Below are 27662 nucleotides of genomic sequence, written 5' to 3'. Positions count from 1 at the left end.
ACAAACAGGAGCTAGAATACACTACACAGCATAGACTGAGTCTGCGAAAGCCCTCACTCCTAGTGGAGAGTGGGGACATGTGAGAGAGTGGCTCAATAGCTGCCCACAAACGGCTTCACTCCCAGCTGGCCTGGAAGGGCAATGCTGTGTTTCCATCACCTTATTTATGATTAGCCAGAACTAACACTGGGAAGGCAGACATCCAATCCCTTCCCCAACCAAGCACCTATACAACCTATACTCCACCCCTCTTCCCCACCAGAGACTTGTTTGTTTCTCAAGTCAGTACCAAGGGGCCAGGAGGAGATCAGAGACTAGAGAAACATTTATCATTTCAGTTCACAGATACAGGGAAAGCCTCCAGGGAAGTGGCTTTTTCTAAAGTAAGAGAAGGGATTCATTTTTTTTTGGAGCCCAGGAAATGTCCATTTGTGCCCAAGCACCCATAGTAAATAGGGCTAGCTTTAAAGGCTTGCCTTTCCCCACTGGCTACTAAATTATTTGGACCTATACATAAAAATGTCACCTCACCCCTACCTTATCTAAAGAATAGAAACAGCCAAGAGAATGAGTCAAGGGGTCACAAATCCCAAGTACTTCACAATGAAAACGTACCAAGGCCAAGGTATCTATCTATACAAGAGTTCTTATGTGTGCAGGAAGCATGGCTGGTTCCAGCTGTGATCTTCACTAAGTAACTGCAAGCCCATGTGTGCCACTGTACTACGGCTAAAATGGTGAGTGAAATTCAACCGCAGGTGAAAATTCATGAGGAATTCAAAACCCTCAAGAGAAGTGAGCAGTCACAATTTGGTTTAGTTCTCAGTTGCTCCTTCTCCTAACCCACGGCAAACTGGGACCATTTGGTGCAGTTTCCAAACTCTTTGGAGTGGGCTGGGCCAGAACTGTGAGAACCTTATGAGGCCACGGTCCATGTGCTCAGGGTCCCTTTATGGACAAACATGGTCAATGAAGCATTTCTACTCTCAGAATAGCCTGGTCCTTGAGACCTAAGGTAGAGACCTGTTGGGAGGTCTACTTCCCCACCTTTCAGGGATACTGAAATGAGTCTTTATAAGAATAAAATGGCGAAACCCAAATTAAAACCTTACTTTCTCTTTAATTCGTTTTGCCAAACAAACACAGTGAAAACTTTAGTCTGACTAATTGTACAGAAAATAGAATTTGTAACCAGTAGCAAACATAACAGGATAAACCTAAGTCCCTGGCAAGCTGGATCTTCATCAGCAGGTCACCTAGATCCCATTGTAGATGGCCTCCTGGGGAGGGAGGTCCTTATTGGCAGAGGCACAGATCTGCCAGTTCCCATCAGAATCACAGGCTACACCTGGGAAGGAAAAGCACGAAAAGGAGAACTGATGTTACTTGGATCTCTTATCACTACACACAGAAGAGTTCTCTCAATGCTGGCCAACCTCAAGGTGTTGTCTTCCCAAACCTATAGTCTTGGGCATCCAACCTGCATCCTGAATGGTAATTTTCAAGTTCAGTGGTTCTGAAGCCTCTGCTTAACCAGAACCTGCAACATAAACTGGGGGTGAGGTGGGGAGTGGGGGTCAAAGTCATAATTGCTGGTGTCACCTGTGCAGAGTCTGAGGTCCCAGACTTCAGGACCTTGCTTCAGAAGAAAACAAGAGAGGGTGCCAGGTCACCAGCAATAGAGTCCAGCTGCCCTAAGCTTCAGTACTGTCAACCAGTGCCCCAGGAGTATAGGGGAGTTCAACAGCAGCGGCCTAAGGTCCCTGTGGGCTGAGAGGGGTCCAGGAGTCCAGCAAGCCGAAGGGGGAGCCATTCACATTCCGTGCTTCTTTCGGATGACAGCCATGGCCAGCAGCCGATCCTTCTCGCGGAGTTCTTCTCGTAGCTTGGCCTCGGTGAGACGCAGGTGGCGGATGCTCCCTTTCATCTCCTTCATCTTCACCTCCATCAGCGCCAGGATGTCCCGCTGCTCGTTAAGCTTGCGCAGGAGCTCCTCCTCCGTGGTGCCTGACGACAAGGAGTATGAGTGGTCGGAGCCAGTATCAGGGAAGCCCTCTTCCCCCACCACCACCAACTGGGGACCCATAGGGCACTCTGCGGCCTCCAGCCCTGCCGTAGCAGCCTCTAGCTCCGACGCGGCGGCTGCGGCGGCTGCGCCCTCTGCAGCGGCGAACTCCACTTGCACGGTCAGGTCGATGGGTTTCACGTCTTCGCCGGTGGGAGTGGTGGGCGCTGGGGGCACGGACCCCGGAGCCTGGCTGCTGTCTACAGCGGCCTGAAGGGTGAGAAGCACAGCAGCAGAGGCAGACACCAGGTTCGGCTGCAGCTGGGAGGCCTGGGCAGTGGAGGCTGACGGCGACGGCTGCTGCTGCTGCTGTTGTTGTTGTTGTGGCGGCGGCGGCGGCGGCTGCGGCTGCGGCTGCTGCTGCTGCTGCTGTTGCTGCTGCTGCTGCTGCCTGCGGCGGGCAGCTGCAGCCCCCGCGGGTCTGCGTGCTACTTTGCGCTCGTTGACGCCGCGCAGCGGGAAGATGGTGGGGACGCGCACCGTGTAGGTCTTGCGGCCGCCCTGGAAGTGGACGCTGCAGAGACGGTGGCCCGTGGTGGGCTGGAAGGTGGAGAAGCACCCACTGACGCCAGCACGGGACACGTTCTTGAGCCACAGGCGCCGCAGTTCAGCGTCCTTGGGAAACGTGTAGAAGTGCAGCGCCTTGTCCCGGTGCGAGTTGTTGTAGCAGCCCGGCACGCAGCACGTAAAGCCTGGCATGGCTGCGCCGCGCGGCCCGACTCGGCCCGGCCCACTGGCCTCCTGAGCCCTTCGACGGCCCGGTCGGTCTGCCGCCGCCCGCCCCTCGACGGGCGGCGCCGCGCGGGACCTTGGGCGGCCTCCCACTACTGCCGCCCGCCGCGGCCGGCCAAACCCGGCGTCCCGTGCCCAGAATACGCTTCCCGCCGGCCCGCGCTGCGCCGCCCGCCCGGCCGCCCGCCTGCGCTCCGGAGTCGGCCCCGGGGACGCCGCGAAGGACCGCCTGGGAAGGAGGACTACGCCCCCCACAATGCACCGCGCCAGAAGCTGCTCACTTCCGGAGCGGGGATATGATTATTCCGGCCGCTTTCCAGGGCACCGTGACGGCCCACGCAGAACAGATTCTTACCCCCACCCGGCTTATCCCCGGCCGACTATAGAGGCGTATTCGGTTGGAACGCTGTCGCCTGGACCGCCCTTCACAAGGACCCGGAATCCTAAGGGGGAGGATCGGGAGGCGCGCGCCTCTGTAGTGCGCAAGCGCCTTGGGCGTTTGCTTATGGAAACTACGCTTCCCGCAATGCCGTGCGCTGAACTCGGCGGCTGCGGCCTGGAGCGCCACCTAAGGGAGAGGTCAGGTTACAGGGGACTAGGATTTGGGTGAGGTTGTGTGTCGGCCGGAAGCGCTTCTCTAATCCTGGAGGCTGTGAGTCGGTGGCATTCCCGCGGGGACTGGGTGCGGGACCTGCGCTTCAGTGTCCAGAAAGACCTCAGGAGCCCCTTTCTCTGCGTTGAGGCCTCGCCTAATTCAGCCGCTTGAGTTGACTCATTTACTCACCTAAACACAGTCACCAGTAGGTGCCTACTGTGTGGCGGGTACCGTGCAGTGAGTTGGAAACCTTGCTGAAGGAGCTCGACCTACCAAGACTGACTACCCAAAGGGATGAGGGTCCGACTTTTAGATAATAGATGTGAATGCACCGGAGTGGATGTCTAATCACAGAAATAAGTGCTACAAACTAATGAACAGGACAGGAGAAAATGGGAAGCGGAGGCCAAGGAAGAAAAAACGGTGAGGGGCGCCTGGGTGGCACAGCGGTTAAGCATCTGCCTTCGGCTCAGGGCGTGATCCCGGTGTTCTGGGATCGAGCCCCACATCAGGCTCCTCCGCTATGAGCCTGCTTCTTCCTCTCCCACTCCCCCTGCTTGTGTTCCCTCTCTCACTGGCTGTCTCTGTCAAATAAATAAATAAATAAAATCTTTAAAAAAAAAAGAAAAAAAAGAAAAAACGGTGAAAAGCTTGAGTGAGGCGGGGAGTAGCTGGCCCTGAGGAAAGAACTAGACTAGGCCCTTAAAAAGCCTAGGAAAGGACAGGCTGGGTAGCTGAAGCACTGAAAGATACCGAACTGGGCTAAGTGAAAAGATTTGGGATTTAATTCTGCCAACGACTGGGAGCTGTTGAAGAGTGTTGAACCAGAGGACGGACAGAATTTGTATTGTAACGAGACACCTCCCCAATCCCCAACTTCTATGGAGAAAATTTTTGTTCTAAAGGGCAAGAGAGGCTGTGGAAAACCAGGGGGAAGGCTAGGAAGTTGTTTCTGGGATTTACCTGCAAGCTAGCCCTCCTTTTGCTGAGTTCCCCCTTTCTCCCACTTCTTGCCTTTCTTCACCCTTTCTCCAGACTCTCCCTTCTCATTTTTTCCCTCCTGATTACACACCATGGGTATGAAATTGAAGCCGAGTATATACTATTTCTAATTATTTGACATAAAAACAAAAAAGACCTGGCAATTTAAAAGCTTGTGAAAGAAAAAATATAACACCCTAAGTTAACTGTTACTTTTTTTTTAAGTGCTTTATTATAAAAGGAACCCATCTTAAAATGTTTTAGAAAATTACAGGACAATAGGAAGTGAACTATTTGTCTGGCCTCAACATCCAAACATCACCATTGCATTTTCTATTTACAATCAATGTGCTCTATGATTATTGGCATGGGCTTCACAGACCCATAACAGGAAAAAGTCCCATTCTTCCTGGCCTATGCAGCTGAGGTCCACAGCTTGAACCCCTTCAAACTCAGAAATGCAGTCCATGGTGAAAGATGTGCATTCATTTGGGTGAATATACAATAGTAAAAACATGAATATACACTTTGTTATATGATTAAATGTTTATAAAATGTGTGCAGTAGAGACAAAATTAAGCTAAAGATTATTGTTATCTGTTATTTTGTATATTCATTGTCCTACTATTACTGATAGATTTCTGTTCCTACCTGTTTCAAAACCTACCTTACTCAAAAAATATTAATGAGAAGTCAAATTTTATCATTTCTTTATGTACAGACAGTGAAGACTATGTTCAGTGAAATTCTATCTTCCAGGGTGCCTAGGTGGCTCAGTTGGTTAAGTGTCTGCCTTTGGCTCAGGTGACAATCCCGGAATCCCTGGATAGAGTCCCCCATCAGGCTCCCTGTTCAGTAAGGAGTCTGCTTCTCCCTCTGCCCTTCACCTCACTCATGCTCTCTGTCTCTCAAATAAATAAATAAAATCTTCTAAGAAATTCTACTTTCCAGTACATAAAATCACCTCTAATCTACACTTAATCCTTTACACTTAAAACGTATCTAGAATGCATAGCTTTCTCCCCACCCCCATGGCCCTGCCCACCCTCTATCTTGTCACCTCCGGAGAAAGGCTAGAACCTTGTCACATGCCTCCCTGCTTCCAATCTTGCCTCTTCTACAAAATCTGTTGTGCACATGGCTACCAATATTTATATATATTTATGTGATTCCTCTGCTTAAGAACCTCCAATGGTCTATTGCATTTAGAATAATGTCCAAACTCCTTTCCAGAGTCTGTGAGACACTATATGATCTGGTCCTTGCCAGTCTCTCATTCCTCCCTCCCTCCCTCACTTCATGCACCCAGTATTTTTTTTTAACAAGTAGCAAATATAAAATTTAATCAGTTATGTAAAACACATAGGCACCTCATCTAGGAGCAAAAAGATAACTCCATGGGAGACTCAGAACTCAAGTTCTAATTAAGTTTCCATGAAAATTTAAGAAAGGTGGGGAGGCTGTCTTGGTGAAAATATGGTAATAGAGTCCCTAGCATTATCAGAACTTTTGAGAGCCAAAATTCATGTCAAAATTGCACATGTTTGGAGATCATAACATTTCTGCTGGATCACAAACAGCACACTAGACTTTGAGCCTACAAACTGGTTTCTTCTAAGGCAGAGTAATGTTCACAAGTGCAAGTCTGACCAGGTCATGTATAGGATAAAATTATTTTTTTCCTGGCCCAAGGGTCTCAACTCCAGAGGGAGATAGGAATAAGTCATTCTAATACTAACTGCTATTTATTGAAGATGGGGCTTAAAATAGGTCAGACCCTTCGTTAAATATTATCTCATTGAGGGGCGCCTGGCTGGCTCTCTGTAGTGCAGAGGACTCTTGATCTCGGGGTGGTGAGTTCCAGCCCCACCTTGGGTGTAGAGATTACTTAAATAAACCTTGAAAAAAATTATTGAATCAATACAAGTCCTTTATTAGATGGGTATCATCCTCAACTTACAGATGAAGAAACCAAGTCTTCGACTGGTTGCACACATTTGCCCCGGTGCACTCCCAGGTCAAAGTGCCTCCAAATCCAGAGCTTGCAACGACCACTACACATTCCACGCGCCTCTGGGCGGTAGGGTTAGAACTGCAACTCCCGTGAGGCCGTGCGGCAGCCTCGCGAGAGTTGGCTTAAATGCTGCGGCGGGAAGGCGGCGGCCTCGGCTACCTCAGCGGTTGGGAGGCGGATGGCTGAGGCGATGGCGGATAGCTACGACGGCGACAGCGAGCCTACGACACGCACGCTGTTGCGGCGCGTGCTGGATACTGCGGATACGCGCACCCCGCGGCGACGCCGAAGTGCTAGAGTTGGGTATGAGAGGGCGTTGTCCGAGAGTGCGAGCAACCATACGGATTACGGGTCAGGCCTCAGCCGGATCCAGCGCTGAGTCTGTTTGGAGAGGGAGACCGAGTCTCGGAGAGCGGCAGGGCCCAGGGTCCTGAGAACTGGGTCCACCCTTTACTGGGTTCAGGTCAGCTGTTTGTGCTCCCGGACTCCAGGCTGCCAGGTCTCAGGACTATAAAGCTACTACACAGCTCAACTTTGCTCGCGTCTTTAGTTTCTGCCTGTAGGCGCTCAGAATCTGACCTTCTGTCCTGTTCTCTGGACCACACCTTCCCCCACACCAGCCCAAAGTGTGACCAGGCATCTGCCCTGTACTGCCTCTTCTGTGGTCCCCAACTTTCCCTGCACATTCAATCCCCTTTCCCTGTAGCTCCCAGCTGGAAGATGGGAAAGGAACTAGAGAGCACAGCCTGGGCAGAATTCGGGAGGCAGGAACTAGAAAGATGCTTTGCTAGGGAGCAGGGAATTTGGCCTGACCTGGTGGCAGTGTCAGTGGATGAGGGCTGTGGTGAGTTCTTGGTGCAGACGGTGTGGAAGTTGGCATCTGCCACTGGGGCAGTGCAGTTCTTTTATAGGCCCTGGGAAGCTATTCATCGTAGGTTTTAGACCTATAGGTGATGAGCTGGAAGCTGTGCCTTGGGAATCTGAGAGGGACTGGAACAGAAACGAGAGCTGGAGTGACCAATGTAGAAGTTGCTGTGAAACCCTGACAAGTACTTAAAAGGTTTCAAAATAATTTAAATAGCCTTCTTGAGTTGTTATTTTAATGTCGGGAATGAATACTCTTCTAATTGCTCCTCTTGTCTGTGTGGCTGACCTCTACTTCTAACAGAGTCAGTTCTGTAAACCCTTCCTCAGCCCCTCCCTCTGGCTGGATCATTATAGTCCCTCTTTCTTCCCATATCCCTTAGGGTCCCCTTCACCCACAGAGCTGTTGATAGAGAGCTGGGAACAGAGGCTGTGTGAGGGGCAAGTGGTTTCTGGGTCCCTGGCCTTGAGGGCAAAGGGCTTCAGGCCAAGATCCCTGATGAAAGCATATCTCTGCATCCTCTAGTTCCCTCTCCCTACTTAATTCTTAGAGCTATTGGTCTTTACACAGTGCCCAGAAAGCTCTACTTGAACCACCTTCCTCCAGGAGGCTGAGCAGCCCAACAAAGATGAATGTGAGACGACGTTCCCATAGAGTGAGGGTAAGCGCCCAGCCCATTGACCACTACAGTGCTGTTTCTGCCTTCAGGCGGCCCTGAGGTCTAGCTCTGTTTGGAGCCCACCTTGAGGGAATCTCAAAACAAAGGAACAGACTGATTGCTTGGTGCTTTTACCTAGTCTTTTGGCAGATTGGCCCATGTTCACACCAGTGGGAACGTGGAGGAACAGACACCCCGGACTCTGCTGAAGAACATCCTTCTAACTGGTGCGTGAATGCTAACTTGCTGATCAGGGTTAGACACCAGTCCCTTGGTATCCCTCATTCAGGGCAGCCTGCCCTGCCAACCCTACCCTCTCCTTGCTGTCTGTCTCTGCAGCCCCAGAATCTTCCATCATGAGGCCAGAGTCTGTGGTGAAGCCAGTGCCGACACCGCAAGTGGTCCAGTCCTCTAGACGGGATAGCAGTCGGGGCAGGTGAACAGTGAATTCTTCCCTTGCACTGGGCTGTTGGGCAGTTCTAATCAGGGAGTCTCTTGAGGGCCCCAGAAGCCAGTATTGGGCTTCTGGCCTGTCTGAGATAAGTTCCATCCTTGTAGCCTGGAGCTGCAACTTCCTGAGCTTGAGCCCTCCACAACCCTGGCTCTAGGTCTTCTGGCTCCTGGCAGGCGGAAGCAGAGGCTGAGATTGTCAGTGTTTCAGCAAGGAGTGGACCAGGGACTGCCTCTCTCCCAAGGTAAGACCCTGGACAACACCTTTGGCCACCCTCTCCTGTCCTCTAGAGAGGCTGAGGAGGCCTGAGAGAGGGCTCTCATGAGCCTGGTAACTTACCATGGTTTCTTTTTAAATTCTCTTGCAGAGCCTCGTGGGAATGCCAGTGCCTCCTCCCTCACCAGGTGCTGTTGCCTGTCCTGGGGTTGGTGGAAAGGCTTGGAGAGGGAGATATTGATTGGGATGGAATCTGGCCATACTGGTCCCTGCCAGTTTTAGCTTTAGAGCATCATGGCTTTGTTCTAAGAGATGAGAGTCCCAGGGCAGATGGGGGAATTCCCCTGAAAATTGGGCCTCAGATACCTGACTTTCCTTTGTGCCTCTTCCCTCCCACCAGCTCCCTCAATTTGACCTTTGCCACGCCTCTCCAGCCACAGTCAGTGCAGAGGCCTGGTTTGGCTCGCAGACCTCCTACCCACCGAGCTGTAGATGTGGGTGCATTTTTACAGGATCTGCGAGACACTTCTTTGGCCTTGGCTTCTCCAGGTAAGGTTGAGATTTCCCTTTCCCACCCCCGTGAGGTGCTGCTGAGTCCAGGATTACTCCTCTCTCTGTCAAGTTAAGGACAGTGAGCAAGCTTGCCAGTAGGTCTATAAGGAGTTTCTGCTTTCTTTCTCCAAGGTGCTGGTCCATGTCTTAGTGAGGCCCCGGTCTTGGTCCCAGTATCTTCTAGGATCCCATATTCTTGAGAAGCTATAGGGCTGAGGGTAGGAAAGAGGTGGTGTGGGGGTTGGAGCTTCTTGGGAGATAGATAAGGGTTAGGTTTCAGGATCAGCAGGCCAGTCAGAACTGCCCAGACAGCCCGTTTCCAGAAAACAAGTCAAGTTCACGAGAGTAAGAGGAGGATTCCTAGCAGAGTGAGAAGTGTGGAGGCATAGGTGAGCAGTTTTGGTGGGACAAGCTGTGGAGGGTGGGAATGCCAGGCTAAGAAGCAGGAAGGTAAGCAAAGAGAACTGTGGAAGGAGGGTAGGACTTAGAGTACTAGGTAGTTTTTTCTGAAGGCCACTTGGGGCAGACTCATGGGGCCCGCTGCCCAGGCCCTGGTGACTGGGTAGCAGCAGGTGGGCCTGGAAAACAGAGTGTCAACTGGCCTTTCATTTCCAGGTGACAGCCTCAGAACCCCTGTTGCCACCCTGCCAACGGATACTGTGTTGGAGGACACTCAGCCCTTCTCCCAGCCCTTGGTTGGCCGTTCCCCCAGTGGGTACCACTCCCTGCCCTGTCTCTCTCACACTGAGGTTGAAGATGCTGAGAGGGCTATCAGTCACAGGACACAGAGCAGTGGGCCTAGGCTGCAGAACCATAGTGAGTACATGGGGCACGTGGCCCAGAGCTAAGCCTTGGATGAAAATTGGCACTGGTGCTTTTCCCTCCTCAGGCCTGTATGTGTGCCCTGCAGAGTCCCCTGGTTGTTGGTTCCTCTTACATGTCAGAGCAGAGTCGGTTTTGGACCAGGATACTCCAAACAAGTACCGTGGGTCTGCCTCTGGACATTTCTCCTCAGGGAGCTAGACTGGGTTTTACTACTCTACCTTTATCCTTCTCAGAGCTACAGCCTTGGCCTACTGCTTCTCTAACCTATATTCTCTCTCTTGATTCAGATCCTGGAAAACCAGCTCAACTTCTGGCAGGAAAGGCAAAGAAGGTTGATGCCCATGCTGTGAGCTTCCCAAACAACAGCAGTACTATCTCTGGAGAAGATGGAGTGGAGCCCTTACAGGATGGGGTTGATGAGGAGGCAGAGGAAAGGATGGAGGAAAGTTTGAGTGTGAGCGAAGTGATGGACACAACAGGAACACAAGGATCTGTCAGGACAGAAAAGTCTAAGAGACATAGAGAAATGTCAGAAGCTGTTGAGGCCAAGGAGCCAGAAGGATCTTCAGGAGATGAGGACATCTCTGGTAGGACAGGTAAGGGGCCCAGTGTGGGGATGAGGGAGTGAATGGGTGACAGTGGTGTTCAGTCTCTTATCTGGGGAGTTGTACCCCTGGGTTGTGTTTCTGGGCACAAGTGATGTTGGGTCAGGGAGACTCTGAGGGGCCCATTGCTTGGCTGACCAAAGCTAGACGGGCCCCTTGAGGAATAGGACAAGGAAGCTGTGGGCTTTGATGGTTGCGTGAGATAGTCAAGCCCAAGCCCCCTATAATCCTGCCCTTTCTCTACAGCAAGTCCAGAGTTGGCCTCCAGCACCACTGAGTTTCTTCAGGCCAGACAACCTCAGTTTCTTGAGCCAGCCCTACCGCCTCGCACTGCAGTGTAAGATCCCATGACCTTGTTCTGCATGGACCTCTTGGGAAGGGGACAAGCTTCTGAGCTTGGCACTGAGCACCAAAGGGTTATCCATCTTCCTGTTGGTATGCAGATGATCATTCAAGAGAACACCCTGAGGTGGACTGGGTGGGGCTCACTGAGTACATGTGTCATCCTGGTGCATGCTTCCAGGTTCTTTTTTTTTTTTTTTAAGATTTTATTTATTAATTTGACAGAGAGAGACAGCCAGTGAGAGAGGGAACACAAGCAGGGGGAGTGGGAGAGGAAGAAGCAGGCTCCCAACAGAGGAGCCTGATGTGGGACTCGATCCCAGAACGCCGGGATCACGCCCTGAGCCGAAGGCAGACGCTTAAGGACTGAGCCACCCAGGCGCCCCATGCTTCCAGGTTCTTAGAGGAACCTGGGTAGGGGGGAATTACCTAGTCAGAGTAAGGCTTCTTGGAAGACAATTAGCAGAATCAGATAGGTAGCAATAGGCTGAGGGGAAAGAATATCTATGCAGAGGCCTGAGGGTCAAGGGCCTGAGGAAGTACTAGCTTGTGTAATGAGTCTAGACTGGGACATTGGGTCCAGATTGGAGGATCAGGGCCCCAGGGAAAGACCAGGCCTCTGTGTGGCCCCCTGTCCCCACTGCCCACCCCCAGCAGATAGTTAGAGCTATTGGCCCAGATAAGCCAAGGAGCAGATGGGCCCTAGTCTTCGCGGGAGCCAATAAGACTTGTTTTTTATTAGGGGCCTCTTTGGGCGCATTTTAGCTAACTATCCACTCCTGCCCCCAGTTTATCTTCAGAGCCTCTGGAGCCTTTGCCAACCAGGCTTCCTCCCAGGGCCCGAACCCCTGGCCCCAGACCCCGTCAAGATCCCCACAAGACTGGATTGAGCCACTATGTGAAACTCTTTAGCTTCTATGCTAAGATGCCCATGGAGAAGAAGGCTCTTGAGATGGTGGAGAAGTGGTGAGTCCTGGACACTCAGGGTGGGGAGAGGAATCCCTCAGATCATCAATAGACTGTTCAGTCTGTGCTACCCTAACCCTTTTGGCAGCCTGGACAAGTATTTCCAGCATCTCTGTGATGACCTGGAGGTATTTGCTGCTCACGCTGGCCGTAAGACTGTGAAGCCAGAGGACCTGGAACTGCTGATGCGAAGGTAAGTGGGCAGAAACAGGAAGGTGCTGGGTGTGGTAGTGCTGGCCCTGATTCTGTCTCCTCCTCTGCTACAGGCAGGGCCTGGTCAACGACCAAGTCTCCCTGCACGTGCTTGTGGAGCGGTACCTGCCCCTGGAGTACCGGCAGCTGCTCATCCCTTGTGCATTCAGTGGCAACTCTGTCTTCCCCGCCCAGTAGTGTCCAGGACTCAACACCTGCCCAGTCCCCACCTGGGGGACTGCCCCACATATTTTTCCAGGTCTCCTCCCCACCTCCCCAGCCTCAATAAAGTGTCATAAACAGAATGTGTTGTGTTTTGGTGTATATCCTGGGGCCAGCCAGGCCAGGACCAATTCCCCTCCCTCCCTCCCCTCAACTCCTCAGCATAACCTGGAGAATAGGTTCAGACAAATAATTTTATACTAAAGGTCAGAGGTTAGCAGCACTGGAGCACTAAGGCTGCCCATAGTGGCCCTAGCTTGCAGGCTCCTGCTCTCGAGACCCCATGCGCCTGATGTCAGTCATCTGAAGCCGCTGCAGGGCAATCTTGAGCTGTACCACAATGCCTTCTTCCTTCTCTTCACCCTCCTCAGGCAGTTCTGTCATGGGGAGCTGGAAGGCCCAGCTCAAGTAGCCATTTAGGGTCCGCTTGTCCAGGCTGGGATCGATGTTCATCAGGGCTTCACGTACCTTGGGTAGGGTTACCTCATCATCGCTACCCCACAAAGAAAGAGAGACAGGCCTTGACCCCTCCATTCTGCACCCCAGACCCCAAGGTGCCCTCTGCTGAGCTTGAGCAGTATATAGTACCCAGCAGCAAGCGTAGTGCACAGGGAGACCCAAGGCCTTGAGACACCACCCTGTGGGATAGGGACTTGCCTACGGCTAAGTGGGCCTAAGGGCCTCAGGAGTTACTCACAGTTCCAGGCCCAGCTCCTGTTTTAGCTCCTCTAAGTACTCATCCTTTTCATCCATGTACTGTTCCCACAGCTTTTGTACAAAGGGCATACTCTGGCCCTCTTCATCCTGGGAGGGCCCACAAGGCAGGGTGAGAATCACATTGGTTGGGGTCTAGCAGAGGCTAGGGCAGAGCTGGGCAAGTTCCTGGACAACCGCTGTCCAACACATACATACCCACCTCTATAAATAAAGAGCGGTAGTTAAGCAAGTCTGCATTGCTGCTGTTGGGATGCCAGCCTCCTGCCTCCATCAACTCCTGAATTTTCTCTTCCTTCTTGAAGGGGAAGGTGCTCTTGAGGACAGTGCTGTGGGGAAACAAAAGGGCCAAGAGGCCTGGCTGAGGCCTGCTTACCCATATTCCTATACTCCTCTGTCAGCCCCACTAGTGCTCAAAAAGAACAACAGGTGTTGAGGCTGTGAGCCCTTCCTGCCAGGCTTCCCTTTACCCTGCACATCTGGGAGCCTGGCCATATGAAATGTTGAACAGGAGTTGGGGTGGCTGGACCAGCCTCTCACCTTAAGTTCTCCATGGTTATCAGCCCCTCGTTCTGACTGTCAGCATTTGTCATCTCCTTCAGCAACTGTGCCACTGTCTCCTTCTGCTTGATGTATACACTCTCACTCCTCTACAGGGAAGGAAGCATTGACTAACTTGCTGCTTCCTGGAGTGGTAGGGATAGAGCTGGCCTATGCCGGGGACAAAGGGAGGGCCAGGCCCAACCTCACCTTTCCCATCAAGACTGCATAGAACTGACTCATGACCTCATTAGAGCGGAAAAGCTTGATATTTTCAAAAATGGTGTAAGCCCAGGCCATGGCTTCACCAGGTCCAAAGCGATGCTCCAGGAAACTGAAGAAGAAATCTGGGAATTTCTCTTTCTGCAGGGTGGGAGATGACTGTTTGATAAGCCTGCCCCATGATGGGTTGGCCCTTCTCCCTAACACCTCAATGGAACCCCCTGGAAGACTCTGGAGGCCACACCAAGCCAAAGTGGCCCACGAGATCTGACCTGCTCCTCAAGGAGACGTTGCTTCCAGACATCCTTGAGGAGGTTTACCACATCCTTCTTGGTTGGCTTCTTGTTCTCCACAATGCCATCAAATCTAAGGAAAGGAGGGATGGCTTCCCCATAGCCCTGGAAAGGAGAGCGTCAGTTCATCTCTGGGCCAAGGCAGAGCCCCAGATGGTTCTCCCAAAACCTCAAGTCTTAGCAGCAAGGCCTGGCTATTCTGACTCTGTCCCCAAACCTCCGAGCCCAGGGACCCCTACCAGACCAGGAAAGAAGTCTTTCTCCCGGAGCAGCCCCTCGCCAATCTCCTCCAGGAGCACATCTACCAGCTGGTCGCTGTTCTTGCCCTCAGCCAGCATTTGCCAGCGATCTGGGCCCCCAGCCACCACATCTGCAGGTGGAGAGAGGGAGCTGGAGTCCAAACCACATCCTTGAGCAGTCCCTGGGAGCGTGATGGCCATCATTACCTTCGCACTTGCTCCAGTCAGGCCGCGGTGTAGAGGTGCGCTGGATCTCCTGGAGCTCAGAATGAAACCGGTCCCGCTCCTTCAGTGTGGTCATATGCAACTGCAGCAGTATCTCGTGCTCCTTGCAGACCTCTTCGTAGTCACTTCTCAGGCTGTCCAGCTGTGGATAAGGTGATTGATCCTTGCTACCTACCTGCATGACCCTGCCCTGCCCTCCCTGCCCACCAGTACCTGTACCTGCTCCTGCAGATCCTTATTGGTCTTCTCCTGCATTTCAAAGTCCCTCCTGGGCACCACATCTCCAAAGTTGGCCTTCATGGTGTTGAGTTCCATCTGCGTGCGGGTCAGGTCTTGCCGGGTCATCTTCAGAGCCAGTGTTAACTTCACGGGGTCCTCCCCCCAGATGCCTGCCAGAGCACCCGCCAGCTTGTATCACCCTGGCTCTAGGGCCTGTAGCCTAGGACAGGTTTAGAGTGTCCCTCGGGGCCTGGTCCCAGGTCCTTCTCTCCCTGACTGGGAAGCCCTGCATCTTTCCCACAGCACTAACAGCTTAGGACTTTGGGTTTAAATAGAGAAGCCCAGGACATGGGGTACCAGGTCTGTCCTGCTCTCAGGGAGTCTAGGCTGTCTCAGCAGGCAACAATTGCTTCCTACCTAAACAATGAGTCTATGATTCTCAGTCCAGCTCAAAAGATCCATAGATTCAGGTGGCAGCAGAAACATCCCCACTTTGTGAATGGGCATGGAATGAACAGACATTAAGAGAGTTGAATGAGTGGGGATGAGTGGCGAGACTCCTCTCTAGCACCTCAGGGGAGAGAAACCCACCTCAGGCTTACCTGGGGACTGGGCTAGTGACATGTCCTCCCTCTGGTACCGCAGCTCATTCAGGTCTGCAATGAGGATCTTGCGGGCATCTCGCTCGCTGAGATAGCGCAGGTACTCCTCAGCCAAATTCTTTCTCAGTTTGGATACCTGTTGGGAAGGTGGCTATGGGGTCAGGGGCTATAGCTAGCCATCAAAAGGGATGGGATGGGTGCTGAGTGGCCCCATCAGGGCCTGGAAACAGGAAAGTTGGAGGGAGAAGGAGACAGGCCATTCCCGAGAATCCAGCGAAATGCCAATGTGTCCTCCTGTGGAGAAAGTTTGGCAGCCAAGAAGCAGGACTGCTGGCAATTGGGGCCACATGAAGCCAGTGCTAAGCTGAGGAGGAAGGGGCAGAATGTGGAGGTAGGGCCTCTGGGGGGGGGTGGTGGCTCAGTATATCATTCCAGGCAGAAGGGTAGAGAGTTAGGGAGTCACCTTGGTGCCCAAGGCCTCAGATCACCCCTGGGTGGGGGTAGCAGGAATTCAGGGAGTTGGTCACCACACTACTCCCATTCACCTCGCTCTGCAATGAGATCTTCTCCTCATTCTTTTTGTCAATGAGTTTTAGCAAATTCATCTTCTCTCTCTTCAGCATGGAGATTTCATATCTCTCCTCAGCCCTCATGGCCAGGATCCTCTCATTGCAGTCCTCATTCACAGTGATGAGCTTGGCCTTCAGGGGCTCCAGAGCCCGAATCTTCTCCCTCTGGTGGGCTAAGCAGGGACAGGTGGGAGAGTCCCTTTGGGACCATAGAGAACAGCCAGGAGACACTGATCCTAAGGTCACAGTGAGTGGCTATGTGCCTTGCAAACTCCAGGAGTCTATGCATGCCTTGTTCAAAGCATGGCCCCTGCTTAAGGCCTTCCTGCATTTGATTTTAAACCAGAGACAGAGTCTGGCTGAAGACTGAGGTTTCATCTATGCCCTTTCTCCCTTTATTTATTTATTTTTTAATTTCAAACATTTTTATTTATTTGACAGAGAGGGAGAGAGAGCGCACGAGAGAGTACACAAGCAGGGGGAGCAGCAGAGAGAGAGAGAAGCAGGCTCTTTGCTGAGCAGGGAGCCTGATGCAGGCCTCCGTCCCAGGACCCTGGGATTATGACCTGAGTGGAAGGCAGACACCTAACCGACTGAGCCACCCAGGCGCCCCTCCCTATAGCCTTTAGTCCTGCAGGTGTACCATGACCAGCACCTCCCATGCCTGGTTGGGGAGGCTCATCACTTCCCAGAGGTACTCACTCCCTCCTGGGTTTCACTCTCAATAGTAAAGTTGCTTTCTTTCCTACAGATACTCCCTTACCATGCTTCCCAAGGACAGGAGGTAGTCGGGTGCTCTATCACACAGGACAGTGTAAGCAAAAAAGCTGAGCAAGGCTTGGTGACCTCAAGGCCCAGTTAGTAGCTGCCCCAATACTTCTGCACAGCCCCAGAAGGTCAGAGTAGGATCCTCTCCATGCCTTCCAGACTGGATCTGGGCACAGAGGCTGCAGTCTTACCCAGCATCACCTCATATGCATTCTTGATGGAGGATAGCAATGGCTTGTACGTTTTAAAGTCCTCTATGAAGAACTCAAAGATTTCTCTGTAAGGCTGGCAAGAAAAGGGGATCTGTCACCTCCTGGTCTATACCTGCCACTCTCTTGAGCTTAGAAGTACTGTAGCATGAAACTGCCAGGTGACCCATATTCAAATAAATGCCCCAGGGCACCACCTGGGTCTCTTAGTGCCAGGAAGCTGAGGGCAGCTCTGTCCCTCTCAACTGTTCTCTGGAGGTCTCTCCTGGTACTATCTCTGAAGCCTGAAAGATGACCTGGATCAGGGCTGCCCCACTCTGGCTCTCCAGGCATCCAACCTTCTCCAAGCACTGTGCCTCAGTTGGCCTCTCACCTCTTGCCATCTTATAGACCTGTAGAGGCAGGAGGAGATCAAACACTCTAGCGTTGTATTCTAACCAAATAGAGGTGTGTTTTCCTGTTCCATTTGGACACAGAAGTTTTGGGAGGCAGCATTACATACTGGAATTAGCACAGGCTCTGGAATTAGCCCTGAGTTCACATCCCAGCCCCACCACTTCATAGCGATCTGCCTTCTCTGAAGTTCTGCTTCCTTGATGAGGTACCTTCAGCCTGTGAGATGGTATTCAAGGCCCCATTCAGGGCCTGGCATGCAGATGATGCTCATCAAATGCTTCTGTCAGTGACTAAGTCAGAAGTGAGGGATTCCCTGTCATCATCCCTGTTTGAGCACGAACTTGCTGATTCCCTCCTTAATATGTACTAGAATCTAATCTGCATCTAGGTTTTTCTATGTGTCTGGGCTGAGTTCCTCAAGCTTGGATCTGTCATCCCTAGGCTGGTGAACACTGTATGACACCTTCTTGCCCAACTGCTCCACTGATTGATGTCCAACAACTCATTCTAGACTGAAGATCACAGAGCTGAAGGGACTGGAGACAGCATCCAGTCTACTACCTGATTCAGGTGTGGAAACTCAAACCTCAGTAGAGTTTTGGTTTTATACTGGCAGCTTTGCCTGCTCACTAACTTTGTCATAGAACATGTTTCCCTTACCAGGAATGGGGACCCCAAAGAGCTGGGAGAGGCTGGTCTCTCCTGAAGTCTGAAGTGCTCAGTCCTAGTGAGTAAGGTTTCCTCCCACCTGTCCTCCCACCCTCCCCATAGTTATTCTGTGGCTCTAACCTGCAGCCTCAGCTCCTGGGTAGAATCTGTGCTCAGGTCCAGCAGGAGGAGCTCCTTGTGTAGGTAGTTCTCTAGCTGCTCCAGGTACCTTGGCTTAGTAATTCCCAGGGGCTGCTTCTGCCAGCTACTGCAGGGGGTGGCGGGATGAGATGTGATGGGCACCCCCAGGGCTCTTGCATCATTAGTCTGGGGCAGCACACATCCCTATGCTATCTCTGGGTTCAATGCTGGATCTGTACCAGCCCATCCACCACGGGGCTGACCCCAGCTTACCCTGCTCGTTTCCGATAATCGTATGAACAGGGCTTTCGATTATGCAGAATGGTCTGACCACTGGTGTATGTGGGCCATGGGGACAGTTGGCCACCAATGGAGAACTGACAGGACTGCAGGAAGAGACAGATGGTGTTACCATGGCAACAGTGCTCCCTTTCCTGATGCTACTCTCCATCCTCCTCCCTCTACTCTTTTTTTTTTTTAGATTGATTTATTTATTTGAGAGAGAGAGGGAGAGAGCACGCATGCATGTGCAAGCGTGGGGGGGTGGGCATAGGGAGAGAGTCTCAAGCAGACCCCCACTGAGTGCAGAGCCCACGCGGGGCTTGATCCCATGACCCTGAGATCATGACCTGAGTTGAGACCAAGAGTAGGAAGCTCAACCAACTGAGCCACCCAGGAGCCCCTACTCTTTTTTTTTTTGAAGATTTTATTTGTTTGTTTGTTTATTTATTTACTTATTTATTTGAGTGAGAAAGCGTGTGCACACAGGAGAGGGTGGGGGGGTGAAGGGAGAGAGAGAATATCAGCAGACTCCATATCAAGTATGGAGCCGGACTCAGGGCTCAATCCCATGACCCTGAGATGATGACCTGAGCCCAAACCAAGAGTTGGACACTTAACTGCTTAATCAACTGAGCCACCCTGGCACCCCACCTCCCTCTACTCTTGATTTTTTCCCCTAACATCTCTCTCTGTCTCTTTTTTAAGTAGACTCCACACCCAACCTGGGGCTTGAACTCATGGCCCTGAGATCAAGAGTCGCATGCCCTACCAAATGAGCCAGCCAGGCACCCCTCCACAACATCTCTTAATGTGGTTCATAATTAAGACAATGGGCCCTAGAGGTAGAGTTTAGGTTAAAAAGCCAGATATCCCTTATTGGCTGTGTGACCACAGGCTTAACTTCTCTGAACCTCAGTGTCTGCGTTTGTAAAATGCAGATGGTTTTAGTTCCCACTGCACTGTATTAATGTGCGGATGCAGTGAGAAAACATGAAATTGGTTTACACAGACTCAGACACCTACTTGGAACTCAGTAAAGGTGAGCTATTCTTCTCTTCTGTAGGTATGTCAGTGAGTATTGCATATCCGTACTATGAAAACAGATGTGAATAGCGATCTGTACCAGCCCTTGCCCCACAACACAGTCCAGTGAAAGAGACAGAAAGAGGAGGGCAGGCCCAGCCTCCTGCCTGGACTGACACACAGATAAGACTGCAGAGATGCAACAGGGAGAGCTGTGGACCCTAGGAGGAGACTGAGCTGTACCCCCTGAGTGGGGAGAAGGTAGGTGGGAGTGCCCTGAAGCAGTGGGATCTCATTTTGAACATTGAGCAGGGGTAGAGAGTGGAAGCAGTTAATATGTATGGGCTGTTTTTTTTTTTTAAAGATTTTATTTATTTATTTGAGAGAGAGATGGAGATAGCAAGAGAGAGCACAAGTGGGGAAGAGAAGGAGAAGCAGGCTCCCTGCTGAGCTGGATGTGGGGCTAGATACCAGGATCATGACCTGAGCCGAAGGCCGACGTTTAACCAATGGGGCCACCCAGGCGCCCATGGGCTGGTTTTTTTTAAGCTTTTCATGAAAATACTAAAAACTTTAGGGGAAAAAAGTGAGCTTTTGACTCAGCGAAGCTCACTTCTATAGTTCATCCATCCAGTCATCCATTTGTTCATAAGACATTCCTGGGACCATAGTACATTCTCGACCTGCTGGGTTCTAGGGACATGAGGGAAGCTGGGGGTATGATGGAGGTGGGGTGACAAGTGAACTGATAATCACAAGTCAGCACTAAAGCCAGTACAGATTACCAGGAGGGGACAAGCCCTGAGTGGAAGGGACCAGGGGACCAGGGGAAGCTAATCATCTGGTAGGAGATGGTAATGTCTGTGATGTTTATTCAGTAAAGCTTGAATGAGTATATAAGAAGAGCTGAGGTCATCTGGGAGAGGGTGTGTGTGTCAGGGTTAGAGGTGGGGCACAAAGACATCCTGGGTAGCACCAACATCTCAGGGAAATAGCAGGTGTTTTAAAAAGCTGTGAATAGGGGTGAATGCCCAAGGACAGCAGGCTGCTTGAGGCTGAGGCCTGGGGTGGCCATTGTAGAGGGAGAAAGAAATGGAGTAGCAACTTTATGCAGAAGGGGCAGTCCTCAAAGCCTTATGACTGAGAAAAAATTAGAAAAGTCCTAAATGCCTAGAAATTAGAAAACTCCTAAGTGTCTAAAAATAGAAGCAGTCACAAAATGATTACATAAAGGTTTAACTGTAAATATGCTAATGCTATAGCTCTAAGGGTTAAATAAACCCTGAAATTAGGGAATAAGTACAACTAGGTAAAAACGCATATCCAGAAAAGACAGAAGAGATAGTCTAGAAGGTTATCAGCAATTATTATTCTCTAGTGATAGGCCATTAGGTGCTTATTTTTCTGTAACTGAACATTTTTCAAAATTTTCTATAATGCACATAAATTATTTTCCAATTTAAAAGAAAATTGGGGGTGCCTGGCTGGCTCAATTGATAGAGTGTGTGATTCTTGATCTTGGCATTGTGAGTTCAAGCCCCATGTTGGGGTGTAGAGATTACTTAAGAATAAAATCTTTAATAAAGAAAGAAAAGAAAAGAAAATTTAGAGTTCAATGTTGAATTCACTATTAGAGCTCCCTCTGTGACCCTTAACTATTTAGAATTTTAACAAGAAATTCCTATTTTTCTTGACCCATTAAGTTCTTAGAATACAACATGTTATAGAAATAATGTTGGGGGGGCGCGCCAGGGGGGCTCAGTCATTAAGCATCTGCCTTCGGCTCAGGGCGTGATCCTGGTGTTCTGGGATCAAGCCCCGCATCAGGCTCCTCCGCTGGGAGTCTGCTTCTTCCTCTCCCACTCCACCTGCTTGTGTTCCCTCTCTCGCTGGCTGTCTCTCTCTCTGTCAAATAAATAAATAAATACATAAATAAACAAATAAATCTTGAAAAGAAAAGAAAAAGAAAGAAAGAAAGAAAGAAAGAAAGAAAGAAAGAAAGAAAGAAAGGAAGAAAAAGAAAGAAAGAATAAATGAATGTTGGGGGTATCTGGCTGGCTCAGTTGGAGGAGCATGGGACTCTTGATATCAGGGTCGTAAGTTCACATCCCATGTTGGGTGTAGAGATTACTAAAAATAAGTAAACTTTAAAAAAAAAGAAAGAATGTTAAAACTACATGTTCAAAATGTTTGGGACATGGTCAGAGCAGCACTCACAAGGTATTTATTTTATTTTTTTAATTAAAAAATTTTATTATTTATTTAATTTTAAGTAGGCTCCACATGACCCTGAGATCAAGATCTGAGTTCTGGCAAGAGTAAGATGCTTAATGGACTGAGCCACCCAGGCACCCCTTTAATTATTTTTTAAGTAATCTCTACCCCTAATGTGAGGCTCGAATTCATGACCCTGAGATGAAGAGTCGACTCCTCTACTGACTGAGCCTGCCATATGCCCTGGTATGTATGTATGTATGCATGTATGTATGTATTTTTTAAAGATTTTACTTATTTGACACAGAGAGAGAGAGAACTCAAGCAGGAGCAGCAGGCAGAGGGAGAGGGAGAAGCAGGCTCCCCGCTGAGCAGGGTGCCCGATGGGGGACTAGATCCCAGGATCCTGGGATCATGACCTGAGTTGAAGGCAGGCGCTTAACCAACTGAGCCACCCAGGTGTCCACCCTGGTATTTATATTAATTGCTTAAAATACTTTTGCTATCTATTAGGAAAGAAAGCCTTAAGCTTTCTTTCTGTTTGAAAAGAGCTATGGGGGCACCTGGATGGCTCAGTGGGTTAAGTGCCTGACTCTTGATTTCAGCGCAGGTCATGACCTCAGAGTGGTGGGATTGAGCCTCCAGCCCCCAGCCCCGCGCCTTGTCCCAGGCTCTGCTCAACTCAGAGTTCGCTTGTCCCTCTCTCTCTGCTCCTCTCCCCACTGGGTGTTCTCTCTGAAATTAAAAAACAGAAAAGTATTATCAATAATAACATTTTTAAAATAGTAAAAACAAAAACCCCCAAACCAAAGACTAAATAAAAGTATAAATAGACAAATTGGAAAAATGAGAGAAGTCAAACTGTTAAAAATAATGTTTTTGAAATTTGTCAAAAATCGATGTATTTTTTTTTTTGGATGTGATTTATATAAAAGTGGCGAGTAACCCTGAAAGACACCTGGGAATTTGTCAAACAAGCACCTGACCCTAGTGAATTAAGTTTTTCAGACTTTCAAAAGGCCAGTCCTTGTGCTCTGCCGTTTCTGTGGAGAGAAAACGTGGTCCCCCTACATTGATTCCTGGGCAAGTTTGGCTTCCAGGTAGGTCTTGGTTATCATTACCAGCTGGCCTCCACCAGCAGATGGGTGGAAAGAGGTGTTCCCGGGCGCTACATGCTGTTTCTCCCTGCAGGTGGAAACGGGAAGGGCGGCCACAGGGCGGGGCAGGGGTAGGGGGTGGGGAGGGGTTGCCGGGTGGAGGGAGGGAACAATGCCCCCTGGTGGTTAAGAATGGAGATGTTGCGGCCGCACGAAAGAGCTGGGACCCAGATACACTGTATGGGTGGCAGCTGAGTGGAGTGGGGAGCGTGTGCCTCAAGTCATGGGAGCGTGGGCCCCAGTGTTCTGGGGCCGTGGTTGCGTTTGGTCTCCGCGAAGAATCCACACTGACCCCTTTTCCTTCTCTGGAGTCGGGATCCCCATGTAGGGAGTCTCCAGCCTCACAATGTATGGGGCCCATGTGTCTCCAAATTGCCCATACAGGACACACACAAAGAAAACCACCACACAGCCCAATAATGCTCTACTGTGAGCTGGAGTTATAAGTTTGCTAAACTGTTTTTCAAAAAAATTAAATTAATAAAATGTGTTTTTTCATCTAATTCTGATAATGGCTGTTTGCTAATTAAATAATTATAATCCTATGATCATATCAACAAAACCCCAAAAGTACTTAATGAGACAGCATTCATTTTTTTTTTTTTTTATAAGTAAGCTCTAGGCCCAACCTGGGACTTGAACTTACCAACCAGAGATCAAGACTCACATGCTCTACCAACTGACCCAGTCAGGTGCCCCAAGATAGAGAGAGCATTCATTTTTACATAAAAACTAAAAAGAAGAGGAATGGAGGAAGGACATTTCCTGAGGCTAATAGAGTCTCTACTTCCAACCCAGAGCCAGCAACACAAGGGGGGAACAGCCCTTTACTCCTGCCTTCACATACCTACACACAGCATTATGGAGCTCTCAACATATGCTTACCAACTCAAGTACCCTATCAGAAACCAGGGCCATACAGAAAAAAAGATACAGTCACAGCCCTGAAGGACCTTGGCAGATCTGGTATAACCATCCCAGCACGTAGCACAATGCCTGGCATATGTCAGGCTAAATGAAAAAATGAGGTCCACTCCAGAATGCTGAGCTGCAGGGGAAGGGTGTCCATGGACAGCAGCTGCATCTCTCTCTGTCAGGGGAGGTCTGGAAAGGCTTTTCAGATGAGGAGCAGCCAGTGTGCACCCCCCTACCTCAGAGCCTGATGGGCCTGTCCTCTGTGAGCCACACTCCCTTAACTGGGGAGAAGCCACTCTGGGAGGCATGTTTCAGATGGGTGGTGCTTTGGGGTTGCAGAGAGGGAGGCAGATAGGGTCTGAGATCTGACATTTGGGTTTCCAACAAGACGAGACATTGCCACTAACCAGCGTCTTTCGTTTCTGAGAAAGCTTGCGATTCTGGGTGTTCTTGGTTTCTGTGAGGAAGGAGTCATCTATGGTCCCTTCTGAAGGCCGCATGTGTGTTCTGCACAGAAAAGGGGAAGACAGTGGTAGGTGACAGAGCCCTGAGTGGGAAGAGCACCTCCACCCTTCCCAAATCTACAAGACATGGCCTCTTCTCTCTGCAGATCTGGCTCTGGGTCTTCCCAGCACTGCCTACAGATTCCCAGAGATGCTGCCAACAAACTCCTGGCCCTGAGCCCAAAACATTTTCCTACATTCCCGGAACCCTTCTCATGCTGAGAATCTCACCAATTCCTGCAGTGATAGGAAAGTCTCACCATGAGCCCAGAAAACTCTGTAGGCTTACACTTTCATTCAGTGTTCAGATGAGCTTCATGTTTGTGACTCTGACACTTTCTAGGGATGTGATACCAAAGGCAGGTGCTATAGGAAAAGAAGCACAGGGCCTGGGGTCCAAGAGCTGGGGTGTGAGTCCCCATCCTGCACTTGCCCGCTGAAGGTCCTGGGGGCTGACGTCTGGGGTTCAACAGGAACCCCTGAGCAAGTCATTTAACCTCTCTCAGCCTAGTTTGCACATAAGGAAATGGAGACAAGTCTTTCTTTTCTTTTCTTATTTATTTATTTATTTTTTTTAAAGATTTTATTTATTTATGTGACAGAGAGACAGCCAGCGAGAGAGGGAACACAGCAGGGGGAGTGGGAGAGGAAGAAGCAGGCTCCCAGTGGAGGAGCCCGATGTGGGACTCGATCCCGGAACGCCGGGATCACGCCCCGAGCCGAAGGCAGACGCTTTAACGACTGCGCTACCCAGGTGCCCCTCTTTTCTTTTTTATGATTTTATTTATTTGAGAGAGAGGGAGAGAGAGAGCACGTAAGCGAGCATGAGCAGGGTGGAGGGAGAGGGAGAAGCAGACTCCCCGCTGAGCAGGGAGCCCGACATCCCAGGACCCTGAGATGAAGGCAGACACTTAACTGACTGAGCTGCCCAGCTACTCTAACACTTTATGCTTTATTTTTTAATTTTTTAAAAATATTTATTTATTTATTTATTTTAAAGATTTTATTTATTCATTTGACAGAGAGAGACAGCGAGCGAGAGAGGGAACACAAGCAGGGGGAGTGGGAGAGGAAGAAGCAGGCTCACAGCGGAAGAGCCTGATGTGGGGCTCGATCCCAGATCGCCGGGATCACGCCCTGAGCCGAAGGCAGACGCCCAACCGCTGTGCCACCCAGGCGCCCTTTTATTTATTTTTTTATTTGACAGAGAGACAGAGAGAGAGCATAAGCAGGGGAGTGGCAGACAGAGGGAGAAGCAGGCTCCTGGCTGAGCAGGGAGCCCAATGTGGGACTCAATCCCAGGACCCTAGGATCATGACCTGGGCCAAAGGCAGACACTTAACCAACTGAGCCACCCAGGCGCCTCCAGGTGACCCTCTACTTTATTTATTTTTTTCAAGATTTTATTTTAAGTAATTTTTTTAAAAGATTTTATTTTATTTGACAGAGAGAGAGACAGCCAGCCAGAGAGGGAACACAAGCAGGGAGAGTGGGAGAGGAAGAAGCTGGGCTCGATCCCAGAACTCTAGGATCACTCCCTGAGCTGAAGGCAGACGCTTATCGACTGAGCCACCCAGGCGCCCCTATTTTAAGTAATCTTTACACCCAATGTGGGGCTCAAACTTACAACTCCAAGATCAAGAGTCACATGCCCTACCAACTGAGCCAGCTGGGCACCTCCGTATATTTCTACTTTAAAGGTGGAGAAAACTCAAGTTATCTAACAGATGGCAGGCAATGGGTTTGACAGGGGTATGTCCTGGCATTGAGTGAACTCAAGGGGCTGAGTTCTATCCACAAAGCTACTGTGTCAGGGATGTGAGGGTGAAAGGAGAAAGCCAATGGGGAGCAGAAACCTCCCTCAGGGAAAATATACAATTTGTTGTTGTTGTTGTTGTTTAAATATTTTATTTGTTTATTTGAGAGAGAGAGAGGGAGGGAGGGATGGAGAGCATGAGTGGGATGAGGGGCAGAGGGAGAAGCAGACTCCCCACTGATCAGAGACCTGATGTGGGCTTGTTCCTGGGACTCGATGCTGGGACTTGATCCTGGGACTCTGGGATCATGACCTGAGCCGAAGGCAGATGGTCAACCAACTGAGCCACCCAGGCATCCCAGGAAATACACAATTTGAAGATCCCTTTTAGAGAAACTGCTGACATATTTATAGTACTATAAGATCATGACCTGAGCCAAAATCAAGAGTCAGACACTGAACTGACTGGGCCTCCTAGGCGCCCCTCCTGACTTTTGTAGGCTTTCTTTGTTGGGGCAGCAAACCCTGAAGGATTAGAGTTTAGGTGAGATCAGGTTTTTGCATTGATAATGAATAGAAGGGAGAAACTACATTCATTAAACACTTACTGAATGCTTAGTATATGCAAGAGCTGTGATGACAGCTTCACTTACTCTGCCTATATTTTCTCAACAATGTTTGTGAAGTGGGTTGTATCATCCCCATGTTTTGAGATACAGAAGCAGAGGCCCGGGACTCAAGAGACTTCTCTGAGTTCCCAAAGCTAGAAAGATACTTAGCCAATCTTTTTTTAATTTTCAATTTAAAAAAAATATTTTATTCATTTGAGACAGAGAGAGAGAGAGCACGCTAATGAGCCGGGTGAGGGGCAAAGGGAGAGGGAGAAGCAGACTCCCCATTGAGCGGGGAGCCCCACCTGGGGCGGATCCCAGGACGGGGAGATCATGACCTGAGCCAAAGGCAGACGCTCAACCACCTGAGCCACTCAGGCGTCCCACATTTTTGTTTTAATATGTACACTTTGTGGCTTTCCTGGCTAATAGAACTTGTTGTCATATTTTGCAGTGCCCAGAGGCTGCAACCCCTGAATAGACAAGAATCTTTGCCATAAACCAATGGGTGAAGAGGCAGTTTATCCCTGTGGCTAAGAGCTCGGGTTCAGAAGTCTCACATGGCTGGATTCAAATCCTAGCTCCACCACTTATAAACGTGTAAAACACATCCAGGCTTCCACTCATTTGTAAAACGGAGATATTACTATTTCATAGAGTTGTGAAGTTAAATGTGCCATATATAAGGCACTTGGCACATAATATATGCTTAATACATGCTGGCTCTTACTGATGATAAAATGCGCCGACCCTTTTGCTAGCACCTAATGTCCTCAGCAGGCTACATCAGTCCGGATCCGTTTCTGCACCACCGATCCTGTGGGGCCTGAAGCCCTGGACCAATGGACAGAGGCATTTCTCTTTCTGGAGGTTCTCAAACCCTCCTCTCCGCCCTCAGTCCGGCCAGCTCCTACCTCGACGTGGTCGCGAAGCTGGAGCACCGCGGCTTGGCGGAGGCCATGACCCTCGGGCAGCCGGGCAGCCGGCACCCGCGGCCCGGGAAGCTGTAGTAGTGTACAGCCCGTCGCTATGGCGACCAGGCCCCAGCATCCCAGCGGCGGGGGCGGGGTCAAGGTTCTTCCACGCCCCCCCCCCCCTCCGAGCCCGCAGGCGAGGAGGAAAGCCAATTAGCAAA

At 50.3% G+C, this 27662-nt stretch overlaps 3 protein-coding genes across 7 annotated transcripts; 1 reads left to right on the top strand and 2 right to left on the bottom strand.

Annotated features, from left to right (window-relative positions):
* Window positions 1–1100: 1100 nt before the first annotated feature.
* On the bottom strand, window positions 1101–3185 carry THAP11 (THAP domain containing 11). Its single transcript, XM_045814993.2, has one exon. The coding sequence runs from the start codon at window positions 2762–2764 to the stop codon at window positions 1814–1816; it is 951 nt and encodes a 316-aa protein (XP_045670949.2). The 5' UTR covers window positions 2765–3185; the 3' UTR covers window positions 1101–1813.
* A 3367-nt stretch (window positions 3186–6552) lies between these two features.
* On the top strand, window positions 6553–12364 carry CENPT (centromere protein T). 4 transcript variants are annotated; one of them, XM_045814999.2, is made up of 13 exons: window positions 6553–7447; window positions 7823–7913; window positions 8050–8137; window positions 8250–8346; window positions 8469–8605; window positions 8729–8765; window positions 8978–9126; window positions 9745–9945; window positions 10242–10550; window positions 10806–10896; window positions 11691–11867; window positions 11956–12060; window positions 12134–12364. In XM_045814999.2, exons 2-13 carry the CDS (start codon window positions 7881–7883, stop codon window positions 12255–12257), a joined length of 1548 nt encoding a protein of 515 aa, XP_045670955.1. In that variant the 5' UTR covers window positions 6553–7447; window positions 7823–7880; the 3' UTR covers window positions 12258–12364. The 4 variants fall into 4 exon arrangements, with proteins under 4 accessions (XP_045670955.1, XP_045670954.1, XP_045670953.1 ...); XM_045814998.2 differs by having other exon boundaries at window positions 6557–6690; window positions 9745–9840; XM_045814997.2 differs by having other exon boundaries at window positions 6557–6690.
* Window positions 12365–12457: 93 nt separating this feature from the next.
* TSNAXIP1 (translin associated factor X interacting protein 1) lies at window positions 12458–27617 on the bottom strand. Of its 2 annotated transcripts, XM_045814995.1 has the most exons (16): window positions 27442–27617; window positions 24065–24164; window positions 18340–18452; window positions 18067–18193; window positions 16864–16957; window positions 15881–16077; window positions 15336–15471; window positions 14734–14903; window positions 14497–14656; window positions 14290–14420; window positions 14030–14155; window positions 13746–13898; window positions 13536–13645; window positions 13198–13324; window positions 12979–13085; window positions 12458–12774 (listed from the first exon to the last, which is right to left on the bottom strand). In XM_045814995.1, exons 1-16 carry the CDS (start codon window positions 27486–27488, stop codon window positions 12534–12536), a joined length of 2139 nt encoding a protein of 712 aa, XP_045670951.1. In that variant the 5' UTR covers window positions 27489–27617; the 3' UTR covers window positions 12458–12533. The 2 variants fall into 2 exon arrangements, with proteins under 2 accessions (XP_045670951.1, XP_045670950.1); XM_045814994.1 differs by lacking the exons at window positions 15881–16077; window positions 16864–16957; window positions 18067–18193; window positions 18340–18452.
* Between the last annotated feature and the right edge of the window lie 45 nt (window positions 27618–27662).

Source organism: Ursus americanus, chromosome 21, assembly GCF_024610735.1.
Source record: "Ursus americanus isolate L20-20 chromosome 21, mUrsAme1.1.p, whole genome shotgun sequence".
Lineage (NCBI taxonomy): Eukaryota > Metazoa > Chordata > Mammalia > Carnivora > Ursidae > Ursus > Ursus americanus.
Note: the sequence above shows the minus strand (reverse complement) of the source record. Positions and strands in the feature narration are given on the sequence as shown.

What these genes read in the sequence shown, in the direction of transcription:
- THAP11 (XM_045814993.2), bottom strand. Translation starts at nt 2,764, where the DNA reads ATGCCAGGCTTTACGTGCTGCGTGCCGGGCTGCTACAACAACTCGCAC.
- CENPT (XM_045814997.2), top strand. Translation starts at nt 6,566, where the DNA reads ATGGCTGAGGCGATGGCGGATAGCTACGACGGCGACAGCGAGCCTACG. An exon ending in GACGTTCCCATAGAGTGAGG is followed by an intron (nt 7,914 to 8,049) that starts GTAAGCGCCCAG and finishes GCTTTTACCTAG; the next exon opens with TCTTTTGGCAGATTGGCCCA. An exon ending in CTGGAACTGCTGATGCGAAG is followed by an intron (nt 12,061 to 12,133) that starts GTAAGTGGGCAG and finishes CCTCTGCTACAG; the next exon opens with GCAGGGCCTGGTCAACGACC.
- TSNAXIP1 (XM_045814995.1), bottom strand. Translation starts at nt 27,488, where the DNA reads ATGGCCTCCGCCAAGCCGCGGTGCTCCAGCTTCGCGACCACGTCGAG. An exon ending in CCCAGGAGCTGAGGCTGCAG is followed by an intron (nt 16,958 to 18,066) that starts GTTAGAGCCACA and finishes TTTTCTTGCCAG; the next exon opens with CCTTACAGAGAAATCTTTGA. An exon ending in GTCACTAGCCCAGTCCCCAG is followed by an intron (nt 14,904 to 15,335) that starts GTAAGCCTGAGG and finishes GTGCTCTGGCAG; the next exon opens with GCATCTGGGGGGAGGACCCC.